The 12,587-nt window shown below is 55.0% G+C and overlaps 5 protein-coding genes across 5 annotated transcripts; 4 read left to right on the top strand and 1 right to left on the bottom strand.

Moving 5' to 3' along the window:
* Positions 1-1,122: 1,122 nt before the first annotated feature.
* Positions 1,123-1,808, top strand: F5Z01DRAFT_667794 (plasma membrane proteolipid 3). Its single transcript, XM_046264303.1, has 2 exons — positions 1,123-1,215; positions 1,356-1,808. Exons 1-2 carry the CDS (start codon positions 1,199-1,201, stop codon positions 1,510-1,512), a joined length of 174 nt encoding a protein of 57 aa, XP_046113855.1. The 5' UTR covers positions 1,123-1,198; the 3' UTR covers positions 1,513-1,808.
* Positions 1,625-4,648, bottom strand: F5Z01DRAFT_435085 (uncharacterized protein). The gene is made up of 3 exons (XM_046259718.1): positions 3,984-4,648; positions 2,530-3,931; positions 1,625-2,472 (listed from the first exon to the last, which is right to left on the bottom strand). The coding sequence occupies exons 1-3, from the start codon at positions 4,214-4,216 to the stop codon at positions 1,999-2,001; spliced, it is 2,109 nt and encodes a 702-aa protein (XP_046113856.1). The 5' UTR covers positions 4,217-4,648; the 3' UTR covers positions 1,625-1,998.
* Positions 4,649-5,286: 638 nt separating this feature from the next.
* On the top strand, positions 5,287-6,173 carry F5Z01DRAFT_630599 (S-adenosyl-L-methionine-dependent methyltransferase; the record flags this gene model as incomplete). The annotated part of the gene is made up of 2 exons (XM_046261737.1): positions 5,287-5,947; positions 5,998-6,173. The coding sequence occupies 2 exons, from the start codon at positions 5,287-5,289 to the stop codon at positions 6,171-6,173; spliced, it is 837 nt and encodes a 278-aa protein (XP_046113857.1).
* A 786-nt stretch (positions 6,174-6,959) lies between these two features.
* Positions 6,960-8,321, top strand: F5Z01DRAFT_695895 (putative dCMP deaminase; the record flags this gene model as incomplete). Its single annotated transcript, XM_046266270.1, has 2 exons — positions 6,960-6,981; positions 7,033-8,321. The coding sequence occupies 2 exons, from the start codon at positions 6,960-6,962 to the stop codon at positions 8,229-8,231; spliced, it is 1,221 nt and encodes a 406-aa protein (XP_046113858.1). The 3' UTR covers positions 8,232-8,321.
* Positions 8,322-8,412: 91 nt separating this feature from the next.
* Positions 8,413-9,401, top strand: F5Z01DRAFT_640733 (uncharacterized protein; the record flags this gene model as incomplete). Its single annotated transcript, XM_046262539.1, has 5 exons — positions 8,413-8,595; positions 8,673-8,957; positions 9,014-9,091; positions 9,154-9,355; positions 9,388-9,401. 5 exons carry the CDS (start codon positions 8,413-8,415, stop codon positions 9,399-9,401), a joined length of 762 nt encoding a protein of 253 aa, XP_046113859.1.
* Positions 9,402-12,587: the final 3,186 nt, after the last annotated feature.

The raw sequence follows: 12,587 nt of genomic DNA on the forward strand, positions 1-12,587 counted from the left end.
GCCAAGACCTGTAACTTGCGCGTCTTTTCCAACGGCACCCAGGCTTGGGCCGTCCGCCAAGATAAGACTATGAATCCCTTGGCATGGGAGAATTGTCATCGAATCAAGGTACCAGTGGCCTGTACATTAAGATTGCAGGCTCGTTCTAGAGGCGGCTCAAAAAAAAAAAAAGCCTAACCATGGGGCTCAGGGGGCTGCCGCGTAATTGAAGATCGGCTGGTGAATGCCGGACCCTGGTGAGGCTGACAGCTGGCGGGGGGCGCCGAGTGTCAGACTGTCAGTGACATGGAAATGCAAGCACAAGGTGTGTTTCCCTAGCTCGGAAAATTTTGGCAGTTTCTCGTGAAGGCGTAGATAGGCGTCCGCAGCGGCAGGCGAATTTCACATCATTATTTCCCCATCTTTGCCTTTGCTCTGCCATGTTCTATTTTCGTCATCAAGTAATCAATCAGGACGATCATTCAAGAATTGTGGCTGGTGCTGCGGACGATTTGTGGCGGTGATAGGCTTACAAGACGATGATTGGCTGTGGTCAAGTGCTGCATGACCTTGATTGTGGCGCTTGCTCGGCAGATGCACAGTTAAAATGACGTAACTCTTAGATGTTGCGAGCTCAACTGGCGGTCCGATTTGGCTAGCTGCTCATGTCGCTGGTCACGATCCCCTCCGCGCTTGTTGAAACGACGAAGCTGTGAGAAGAACTCATGATGGACAGGATGTTTCCAGTCAGGCTGAACACCATACGGGTGTCAGTGGTGAAATGCTTGTACTAGCTACGCTTCATAATATCCACGGAAGCCAAGAGCTCAACACGCGTAAGTATGCGAGCTGCGCCAGCGGGAAAAGAGAGCAAAAAAGTCAATCGCTCCACGCCAAGATCGTCGATGACGCACGTTCTCGCCTTGGGCCTCGACAAGTACAACCCGTTTACGGCATGGCCGCTCGCCAAGGACGCATGGGTGGTTGACACCGGACTGGACTTCCCTGCTTGCTGCACATTACACACCTGGAAGACGCGCAATGTCTCCGAGTCCGTCGTGATATATAACGTCCATTAGCTTCCCTCTTAGCCCCAATCCTCTGTCTCCCGCCTTCTTTACCTTCGAACAACCACAACCTCACACCAACCAACCCATCCAAGTCAAACCATTCAACTTCTTTCGACTCCATCACACAGTGACCCACCAATACCGCAACAATGGCCTTCACTGCTTCGTAAGACTGCCCTACCTCTCACTACCCGCCGTTCACTGCCATTCCGTCACATCCGCAACGCCCCGTGGTCTCCCATGCTCTCCGCACAACCCACGGCCAAAACAGATAGACAGATCTCCGCTAACACGAAATGTTTACAGCGACATTTGCAAAATCATCTTTGCCGTCATCTTCCCTCCTCTGGGTGTCTTCCTCGAGCGCGGCTGTGGTGTCGACCTGCTCATCAACATTGCCCTGACCATCCTGGGTTTCATCCCCGGTATCATCCACGCCCTCTACATCATCCTCAAGTACTAGACGGCATTCATCAGCACACTCTGCTGCGATACACCACACCATGATTGACGCATAATACCACGGGTCGTGAGGACGGCCTCGAAACGACGACGACGACGACGACACATTGAGAGTAACAACCCCCTCTCTAATAACCTGCTCTCAATTCTGTTCTGCCTGTACACGGGGGAAATCTTCTATGTTTTGTCATTTGCATGAAGGCGTCATAGGGGCGGGCGCGGGAAGTGGCACTTGGATTTCTACTTAGTATACTTCGATACCCATAAATCCGACAACACGTCACCACCGCCAAGCTGAATGCAGAACTTGTCCCATCGTGTGAGGAACATTGTGTGAGGAATTGCACTTCTTTTAATGTGCCGTCTGCAATGCGCCGGGCTCCAATCCAAGAAAGTCATGCGGTTCGGGAACCTCCACCAAAAACGCTGTACGCCAGTCATCTAACTTAAAACAAGTACCATCAAATGTATGTATGTTTCTGGGGGCTCACAGGAGCTCTCCTTCACCCTCCTCGGCCGCCAAAGCATCGTCGTCTTCATCCCAGTCCAGTTCAGCGTCCAGTTCCTCCGCCCGTCTCTGCACCTCGGCCAAGCCTGACAGTTCCGCGACATACTCCCTCTCTTGCAGCGCCCTCTTCACAAACCCCCAGCCGTCGCTCCGATACGCTTCAAGAATCTTGGGGCTACACGCGCTGCAGCAGTCGTACGACTGGCCTCTGATGACCATGTTCTGAAATGTTGAGACATACCCCCGGATCTGGTGTGGCACGAGGCCCAGAGGGTGTGACGGGGGATCACGCTCGGGCACAGACCCTTGAGTCAGCTGCGGAGCGGGCGCGTGATTGCCTTTGGGATGCTGGAGCAGACTGGTGAGCGTCTCGACGAGGAGAGCCGAGGCGATGGCTGCGACACCGGGACGTGTGACGGTGCACTGCTGATCGAGCGTTTGGTCTTTCATGGACTGTGAGTGTGTTTGTCAGCAAACGGTTCAGGTGAGCCTGGGACGGGAGTGACCTACATCAGCTGGTGCCACGACATCGTTGCAGAAGTAGCAGCCCAGCGACGGCGCATCGGCCTCTGTGCTCTCAGCGCCGTGTCGCATCACAACGTACGAATCGAAGCCGAGAGCGGCATTCATGACGATCTTGCCAGCGGCTTTTGCCATGACAGTCGGCAGCCAGCGCGACTCCCGCGTGTCCATCAGGAGGAAGACAACGTCGTGCGCGTCGATCAGAGCGTGAAGCTTGTCGTAGTCGGCCTTTGTTTTGGCCTCGTCAGTGTATGGGTGCCCCAGCATGGGAACCGATAGCGAATGTCCCTCGCTGTCGACTCCGGGATATATCCTCTTCAGCATGGCGGCGGCCGCTGCCGCCTTGGGCTTGCCTCCGTCCACGCAGTCCTCGAATTCGAACAGGGGCTGCCGCACAGGATTGGAGAACGACACTCTTCCGTAGTCCACGAATGTGACTTTTCTGACACCCCAGCCAAGCAAGTTTCTTGAGACGTAGCCGCCCAGTGTGCCCGCGCCTAACAGGAGACACTTTGTATTCTTTATGCGGTCCAGGTCCAGGTCGGGCGCCAGACGCCACTTCATGAGCTTCAGATTCAAATCGACTGACGAGTCGGCGATCCGTGAGGGGTCCATATACTCTCCGAGGTTCGCCTGCTGTGCCTGCAATTTCCCATTCCGTGACCTCTCCCACCCTGTGACCTTGGGCATGTCTGCCATGACCACTTTCTCCGTGGGGTCCATCTCAATAGGAAGGATCACGCTGCGCGACTCATGCCTTCGTGCCCAAATGTCGCGGAAGCACAGGATCTTCACCTTGCCCAACTTGTAGCGCTGCCGGATCAGGATCAAGAGGTTGCGTAACGGCCAGCCTGGTCCTTCTGGGTAGGTCGAGGGGTCCACAAAGGAGACGTAGCGGTCGTTCTCGGGTACCTCGTTGAAGAATCCCTCCTCGAACGCCCGCAACGAGGCAACCTCCCACCGATAGCCTAGCGTCTGTGTTGTATCCTCGTCGGTATCTTCTCCTGGTGTGCGGACTTTCTTGGCCAGGAAGAACCCGCGCTCTCTCCCATCGACGCTGTAGCGCCATGTGCCCACCTTTTCCAGCAGCGCGCTGCTCTCATCGACTTTCAGATGCTCGGCCGGTCCGCTGCGTTTCCACTGGGGGTCGGAATGTAGCGCCGGAAATGCGAACCAATAGGTGCACTTGTATTTCTTGAGGTCGGCGTAGGAGAGAATGATGAAGGACGAGAGAAGCGACGGGACCGAGTAAATGCTGCCGTCGTTGATGGCATCCCAGATCTGCCGTCCAGCGGTCTGCACCATGGCCGTCTTGTCCGTGTTACGAAAGGCGTCGAGGGTGTTTGCGTTCTTGATGATGCCCTCGCCGCGCGCGGAAGCGAGAGGGGCCCTACAAGGTCAGACATGTGGCTTCCCGACAGTGTTGCTTGCGCCTGGCTCACTCTGTGCACGTCAAGGCGTTCCCCAGGATCTGCATGTTGCAGCTCGCATCGGGCTCCTCGAGCCGCGGCTCGTACAGGCCTAGGACGCCGCGCGCGGAGTCGTCCAGCTTGTCATAGTCAAGCTTGGAGGCGAAGAGCGCCGAGTAAAAGGGGAGTTCGATCTCAGAGGTGAATGTTGCGAATTGCAGAGGCGAGGAAGACGAGTTCGTCGTCGCGCCCTGTGCTGCCGACATTTGTCTGGCTCGACGATCGACGTCGCCGGCGCTCGTTGGAGGGGGGCGTGGGACACAGTACGATGCGCGGCTGGTTGGTAGTTCGAGATCAATGATGCAATAGGTACGCGGTTGAAGGTTGAGTATCGATGTCGAGGAACTGGTGAAATCGCGCGACGCCAGGGACGACTGATCGCAGGTCAGGGGACTGGTGCTTGCTTGTCAGCTGATAAGTCCGGGGCGGAGGAAAGTCAAAGGGTTTGGACTGGACTGGACAGTGTGGCTCGTGATGTTCCAGCAGCTGGTCAGCGGGTGGTGGCCAGTGCACACCCAGGCTAGCTACAGTGGCTCAGGCTGCCATTCCGGGGGTCCAAGCGCCAAGTCTTGTGCCCCGCCGCGGGGCTACATCAGTACAAGTACTCCGTAGGGCAGCACGTAATAGAGCTCACTTTGTACATATGTTTCTCCCCTTGCGGCTTGATCAAGCAAATCAAATCATCAAAGATCCTTTACCTATGTTTGGCTGGTGACACCTGGATTCTATGGCCACATGTCCAAACTTAGTCTTTTTCTAGAGATGATTCCAGTCTGAAATACCACAGTCTGAACACGGGCAGTCTCAAGCCCATGTGCAATGTGACAGTGAATGGACAGCAGCAGTGCCCGGGCCTGATATTCAAAGAAAAGCATGCTGGGACTTATAATAAATCCAAATTTACCAAAGAACTGTAAGACCCATAAGCATTCAATCACACCTGGGATTGAGTATCTGGTGCGGCCTCTTCATGACCAAGGGTCGAATGAAGGCATTCTCGCCCAATCATCTTACACGGCTTCATCAGCGAGAAACATGCCCACAATGTGCGACAACGAGCCAAACAATGCGGAAAGGGTTGGAGAGACACGGAAGTGATGAATCGGAACGTATCATCCTCAGATCTTCGTGCAGAAGGACTGCTTATCGGGGCGACATACGCAAGACAACATGAAAAGTGGCGATCGACCGACGGCAGCGAAAGCCGAGGCCTCCGCATCCCGATTCCAACTTGCTTCCTTTTCCTCAACATACAGCAAGACTGTACCCCAAGACCATGGCAGATCAACACAGCGCATACACTCTGGGCCACAAAGCCTCTCAGGTCCAGCATCACGAATGGCGCACCGCCGAGAACAGCGCCGGACACCTCCTCCCGCACCTCAAGGATGCAGCGTCCAGGAACCCAGGCTTGAAGTTCCTCGACATTGGCGCCGGGTCCGGCACCATCACCGCTACCTTTGCCAAGTATATGCCACAAGGTCACATCACAGCTACAGACATTTCAGATGAGATCCTACAGAGAGCGGCAAGCTTTGCCGAGAAGCAAGGCGTGGACAACATTACCTTCCAAAAAGCCAACATCTTCGAGCTTCCCTTCGAAGACGGAGCATTTGACATTACTCACGCCCACCAGGTGCTTGTTCACCTGGACGAGCCTGTGGCGGGGATCAAGGAGATGATTCGGGTGACCAAGAAGGGCGGTATTCTGGCTTTGAGAGAGGCCGACATGGAGCACATGGTCATCTGGCCCGAGCTGCCCGGCGTCAACGACTTTCACGAGACACTCCTCTCTACGTGGAGAGCCAGTGGGGGACATCCCAATGGTGGGCGCCAGCTCGTGAGCTGGTCACTGCAAGCGGGCATCCCTCGAGCCGACATGACGGCAACCATGGGAACATGGTGTTATAGCCAGGAAGGTGATAGGAGGGTCTGGGGTAAGTAGTCCCCCGTCAGCACTTGGGTTCTCATGCGCTAACGTGAGCAGCCGATTCCATGATGGAGAGAATCAAACATGGCCAGATGAGAGTCAAGGCTCTAGAAATGAAGCTGCGGTCAGAGCAGGATCTGGATGCGATGGCCAAAGGTTGGGACGACTGGGCCAGAGCAGAAGACGCGATGATGGGCCTTGTAAATGGGGAGTTGATTATCCATATCCGTTGAGATGGCCACAGGTAGTCAAAGAACCATTTCTTTCTTTTCCATGAAATTAATTGTTGTAAGGCTGCCTGAGCTGCATGGTGTAGTATGAGTGCCTGGCGAGGGCAATGTCTTCTGCCTGCTGCGAGTACTGCGGCTGCAAGTAGAACTTTCACCCCAAAGTGAGGTAGGCAGGCCTGCGCCAGGGAGCTACTTGACGCGAGGTTCGCATCGATATCGCTTCAAGAGTCAGCTAGATTTGGTCCATGCTTGCGGTATCCGATTTCGCTATTCCCACGCTTTCCCGACGAGTATCCTACTAGTAGTCAACATGGCGGCCTGTCGGCTCGTGATGCTCGATTCTTGCAGATATTCCCAGTTAGCTCCGAAGCCAGGTCAATAATGAACCGCCTGAGGTGAGCTCGCGCCGCAACTACTGAGCTCGTTCACCCAGCGCTGCTCAGATATGGCCTGGGCAGCAGGTGTCGCATGCATGCCCGCACTCTTGGCACGATGGTGCGGCGAGAGCATAGAACTGGAAAACGACCTTGGCACTTTATAGTGGGCGGGTCTATCCGAGCATGAAAGTTGGTCGTAGACGTTGACTCGTGTGGATGTGTCTGGTGTATTCAAAGGAAGGAGTACGTAAATAGTTTGGCCTCCTATTTGATCGTAGCTCGGACCCTTAAAATTTGGGTCGGCGTTGAGGTGTGGGACTCCGCATTTGGCGCCAGCACCACCACGCGAGAAAGCGCGTCTATCAACGTCACCGCGTTCGACCCCGGATCATCCATCAAGGGACTCGCCAATATGCTGATTGGTATCTGTGGCAGTGAGTTTCGGTCTGAGTGAGATCTGCGAACCTCTCTGACGCATCTTCTAGGCATATGCTCCGGCAAGAAGACGGTGGCTCACTACCTCGTTGAGCACCATGGCTTCAAACGCCTATATCTGAAGACGCCGCCCAAGGAAGGCAGCGCTGCGGCGCCAGATGCTTCAAGCGACGCGCCAAGTGAAGAGCAATCGCCAGACTCGGAGCCAGAGGCCTTCAGCGGTGCGTTGAGCTCGAGTGCTCTGACGACCAAGAACGGCCCCAGGCTGGCAGCGAAGGGGTCGCTCGCCTTGCGGCCTCATCCCCAGGAGCATAGCTTCACCTCCGCCGAGGATCTACTCGATTTTGTCACGAGACGATGGCGGAGTCGGTTCGTCATTACCGACATACCCACCGAGGCTGTTCTCGACGTGTTCCTCCGACGGCCCTTCTTCCTACTCTTGTCCATCGACGCGCCCCTCACCGTGCGCTGGAAGCGCTACCGTGAGCGCTCCGGCAGTGCGTCCGAAGCCTCACGGATCAGTCTCGAAGACTTTGTCGACCAGAACGATGGGCACTTGTATGATCCACACGACGGTCTGCAGTCCCTCATCTCGCGCGCTACTGTCCGGTTGCTCAACACGTCGTCCTCGCTGGCCCATCTCTACGCCAAGCTCGGCAAGCTGGACATCCCCAACCCGGACCGCCTTCGGCCCGGATGGGACACGTACTTCATGGCACTCGCCTCGCTCGCTGCGCAGCGCTCCAACTGCATGAAGCGTCGCGTAGGCTGCGTACTCGTGGGTCGCGAGCGCAGGGTCATCAGCACGGGCTACAACGGCACGCCCCGAGGCCTGACGAATTGTGCCGATGGCGGGTGCCCGCGCTGCAACGAGGGCAACGGGTCTGGCGTCGGCCTGGGGACCTGCCTGTGCATTCACGCCGAGGAGAATGCGCTGCTGGAAGCTGGCAGGGAGAGGATCCGCGACGGCGCGGTGCTATACTGCGATACGTGCCCGTGCTTGACGTGTAGCATCAAGATCTGCCAGGTTGGAATCAGCGAGGTTGTGTACGCGCATGGATACAGCATGGACAACGACACGGCCGCCGTCTTCCAACAGGCGGGCGTCAAATTGCGGCAGTTTACACCGGTACGTTGGCGCACACAAAGCAAATCTTCATTGTCACTCTCACCTTCACAGGGGCATTCACTAACGTTGTCACAGCCGCCAAACGGTCTGATTCACCTGGAGAAGATGGAGCTTTACTGAGGAGCGGGTGCAGCAACAAAGGGAGAAAATAACTGCGGCAGAGCCGGGGAAGTTTTGTTATTCAGCTCATAAATTTCAGTCCTTCCGGTTTTCCTCTCTCGATACTTTGAAAGCGACTGTGCTCAGAATCCAGGCTCACAACAGATTGGCCTAGAGAAACCGGTTCAACGCTATCGGCAACATGCGTCTCTCCAGCTACCTTCTCGGATGCTGTCAAAAGACCCTGTTTCGCACGACATCTCGAACCCCCTGTGGCTTCCACCATGCGCCAATCGCGTCCATATGCGAGGATACTGCGCTCAAAACCCAGGACTCGTTGCCCAACCGTAGGGATGGAGAGCAATCGGCACGTTTCACCTGGGACGTGCGAGGCGACCCATGCACTCGATTCTTCGATGCCCCTTCAGTACTTGAGAATATGTGGCACAAACTCGTCTACAGGGCCTGGCTGATTCAGGAGCTCGAGAGAGGCGTGGCTCACGGCTTGCCCGACCTAGCGAGGCGGTCTTCCGGGACATCAAGGAACCCCAGCTGGCTGATCTGATTTCTGGTTTCACCGGCGCTTTCCATCAGCTCGAGAAACGGAAGCCGCACCTGCGTCTGACTCAGCGGATAATTGTGGGTGACATGGCGATGCTACGACACATACACGCCAACTATGTCCGTCAGGGGACGAGCGACGAGGCGACATGGGTGGTTAGCGTCCTGGAGGACGTTCAGTCGATTGTAAGTACTCGGCGGCGTCGTCAATGCAGAGCGGAGGCTTATCACGTCGAAACTAGCTTGATCAAAGTCTTACAGTAGCGGAGTACAGGGAAGACTACCACATGATTGCCAAAGTTGCCGACTCGATTTGTGAGGTAAGAAGGAAAAGGCAATATCCATCGGCGCGTCTCAGCCCACATCTAACCTATTTCTCCAGCACGTCGACCGTCTCAATCCCGGCAACACGTGGACCAAGGAGAACCGCCATCTGCTGCAGCGTCAATACATCAGGTGGAACCACATGCCTCCTGAGACGGATTACTATGTGACGTTGGGGCTCTACAACACGACAAGTCAGAGCAGAGCCTTGGAACGACGGACACAGTTCTGGTGCGAGGTGGCTTGCCAGTATCAGCAGGGTGAGTGTGCGCTCGTGCTTGGGTCTCTTCAGGCTTTCTTCGATAGGTGCATGGACGCCAGGAACAATAAGCAGGCTACAAGTATCGACTGATAGCTGCGGTCGAAGACGCCTGACGCAGCCGCTGCTTTACTACGTTGAGGAGGTGGTGTGGCCTACTGCGTCCTTGCTAGGTTCAGTCTATCTACGTCATGGCAGTCGACAAAGGACCAAAGCATCGCAGGAACTTCTCTAGCCCGTCAATAGTACGCGTCCAGCGCTGATTGTTAGTCTTCCCGTCCATTTCAGCGGAGTTCAGAATTCGACCCTCCTTCAAATTGTTTAGCAGCGAAGCAAGAGGAGTGTCATCAAGCGCCACCACTGAGCTCGTAGTACGTCATCGCTCTCCTAAAGGGGGTGGTGATGTTGACCCTGCGGAGACACGTTGTTTTGCCGATCCACCAAGGGTCCAGCCTGAGTCTCTCAGGCTCTATGTAAAAGGATCGCGAATGTCAACAAACAACCCCCCCCCCCCCCCCCCCAGCACATGCCAGATCGACGTTGCGTACGTGTACGTACTTGGTACCGCATAGTACTTGAGTAATTGGCACAAATACCAAGTCTAGAGACATCCAATGTTTCACATGTACGTGGGAGAAGTGGGACATACAAAGTACGTAGCAAGCTGCGCGGCCAAGAACTTCAAGTCCCTGGAATTACTTCCAGCTCGGTACATGGGCCAGAGACCGACTGTACCGGGGTGATCCTGACATAAAAATAGAAGAGCTAGAAGAGGGGGGATGACGAGGGCTAGTCATGCACCCGAAGCGAATTTTGTGGCAGGATATGTATGCTAGCCTACCCTGCGTCATTCGACTCGATGGTTTCCCAATACTTCTTTTGAATCTCAATCTGTAATTACGAGTTCAAGCAAGACCTAAATGGAAAGAAGAAATTGATGATCAGCATGTTATTGTGCCATGCCTTCTAACGACGCGACAATGTACTGCTGGTTACCATGGAAGTTGTGCTGGTGGCTGCATGCTTGCATTATCCAATTTCGAATTGAAAACAACTTGAGCTTGCATCGCGAAATTGCATCTATTTGTGCATGAACACTCGTGTTACACATTAGGAGTGTAGTGTAGGTTTATTGATGAATTTCCATCGACTATAGGACCTCCCTGACCGAACATTTGCCCTGGTGAGCCCCAGTGATCACAAAAAGAGCGCGGAGGGCAGCGCAACACGGGTGGTGCCCGCCATCGCAAGACGCGAGCCCAATCCCCCGCCGCCCACTTCATGACCAACGTTGGCTTTGAGTCGAAGAACGGGACCGCGGGAGCGGCACGCATCTGGCTGGTGTCGTTCGGAACCACAACCCGGCGGGTCCCCCGGGGGAAGGACACCAGACGTCGCAGTGCGCCCCCTTTTCTGAGCAATGAGATTGCGCCAACCCCTGAAGGACCGGAGCAAAGTTGGGAAATAACGCTTAGCGGTGAGCACAAGAAGTTGGCAGCATAATTTCACAAACTGGCGGGGGGCTAGTCACAATGCTGCGCACGGTCGAGACCCTAATAAAATGCAATGTTGACTGTGAATAAGACGATTTGATTAATTACTGTGTTGCTGCTGTTGATGGTGGCTTGTGGCGATTTCTTTGTTTTGATCTTCGTGTTGGGCATCAAGCTTGGAGATCAGTCTGGCCAATGGTCCATATGGGGCACTAAAGCTCATGTAGCATCGATCAGCATGGCCCTACAACATAGGGGTCCCGGTGGCCACTACGTACTCATACAGTACGAAAACACAATAGCGAGTCATGTTATTGATTCGCTAAAGTACCAGACTTATCGATGTGTGGCTGGGCCGGCGTTAGAGGCTTGGTGCAGACCACCCACCTATTATTATGATGTCGCTAACAGACGTGACTAGCGGTCAGGTACAGATACACCGTGTTGGCAAAATCTTCTCGATGGGCACGTGAGCCAGTCAACCGCCAGCACACTGCGGCTTTGCAGCTTGCAGGCTGCCATGCTGCCTGACGAAGCCGAACGTCTGGACTCTGGATGAGTGAAAGTGAAAGTAAAAGTGACAGTGATGACAATGACAGTGACACTGTGCTTGTCAACAAAGTTGATAATACAGGATGTCCACGCAAAGAGCCCTGGCCTTGCCCAGACCCTGGCCTGAAGTTAGCGGCTGGCTGAGGCGTGGGCACGACCAGGAGTCACGCGCTAAAGCATGCCCAGGACAGTGGCTGGGAGCGGAGCGCGTTCAAACTAAATAGGCCTGGCAAGCTACGGCAAGGCAAGTAAACAAAGCGATCTACTTGGTCTCACAGTTTTTTGGCCAGAGATATCCATAGACCAGATCCTCGGGGCGGCAATACTGGTTCATATATACTTTGCGATGTCTTCGAACCTCACTGAGCATCCGGCGGCGGGCGGCAGTCATCCATAGCCCGAGTAGCCTTCTGATCCCCGGCTGTACATCCATCACACGTGCTTGACGTTCGGGGGTGATGCGTCGCGTGACAGGGATTCAAGACGCGACGCGTGTAGTACGCTAGTCCTAACTTGGAGCATAGGTAAACAACTGCGTCACCCCTGACTGTTGCGCAAGCGCGCCGCCCGCAGGGATACCCACCACAGCAAGAGCGTAAAGTGGGTTGCCACTCAGAGGCAGCAGTCCACACACACCTCGCGAGACAAGTCAACTTGCATGACCACCCAATCGTGTCCGTCCCAACTGTCTCGACCTCTGGATGTATGTCTAACTTTCAAACCTCGCCGTAACTCTGTCGTCACAGCCAGCAGGAAGGCAATAGCTTTGTTTCCCGTCGATATTGCATTTGCCGCCATCGCAAAAAGACACTAAGCAGCAGCAAGTCGCGCATTTGACTCACAGTGGCCACCGCCGGAGGTGACAGCTCCCACTAGTCAACTGGCCGCACGCCATGTTGCGAGCAGCCATTGCCATCGACAAGAAGTAGTGACGAGGAGAGGCGGACCTCGTGTCCCCAGGAAGGAAAGAACGAACGAAAGAAGAAAGAAGAGACAGCCGTAGTAGTCAGGCGCAAACGACACCCTGCTCAACGGGGCCACACGATTCGAACGCGAAAGAGCAACCTCGCACTCAGAGACATTTGTCAAGATCATCGACACGCGCAAGACCGCACGCTGCGCCTGCACGATCTTGCGATACCTACCACTACAGCACCTACTAGACTAGGTGCTATCTCAGCGGCACCT

Source organism: Emericellopsis atlantica, assembly GCF_019669845.1.
Source record: "Emericellopsis atlantica unplaced genomic scaffold F5Z01scaffold_46, whole genome shotgun sequence".
Lineage (NCBI taxonomy): Eukaryota > Fungi > Ascomycota > Sordariomycetes > Hypocreales > Bionectriaceae > Emericellopsis > Emericellopsis atlantica.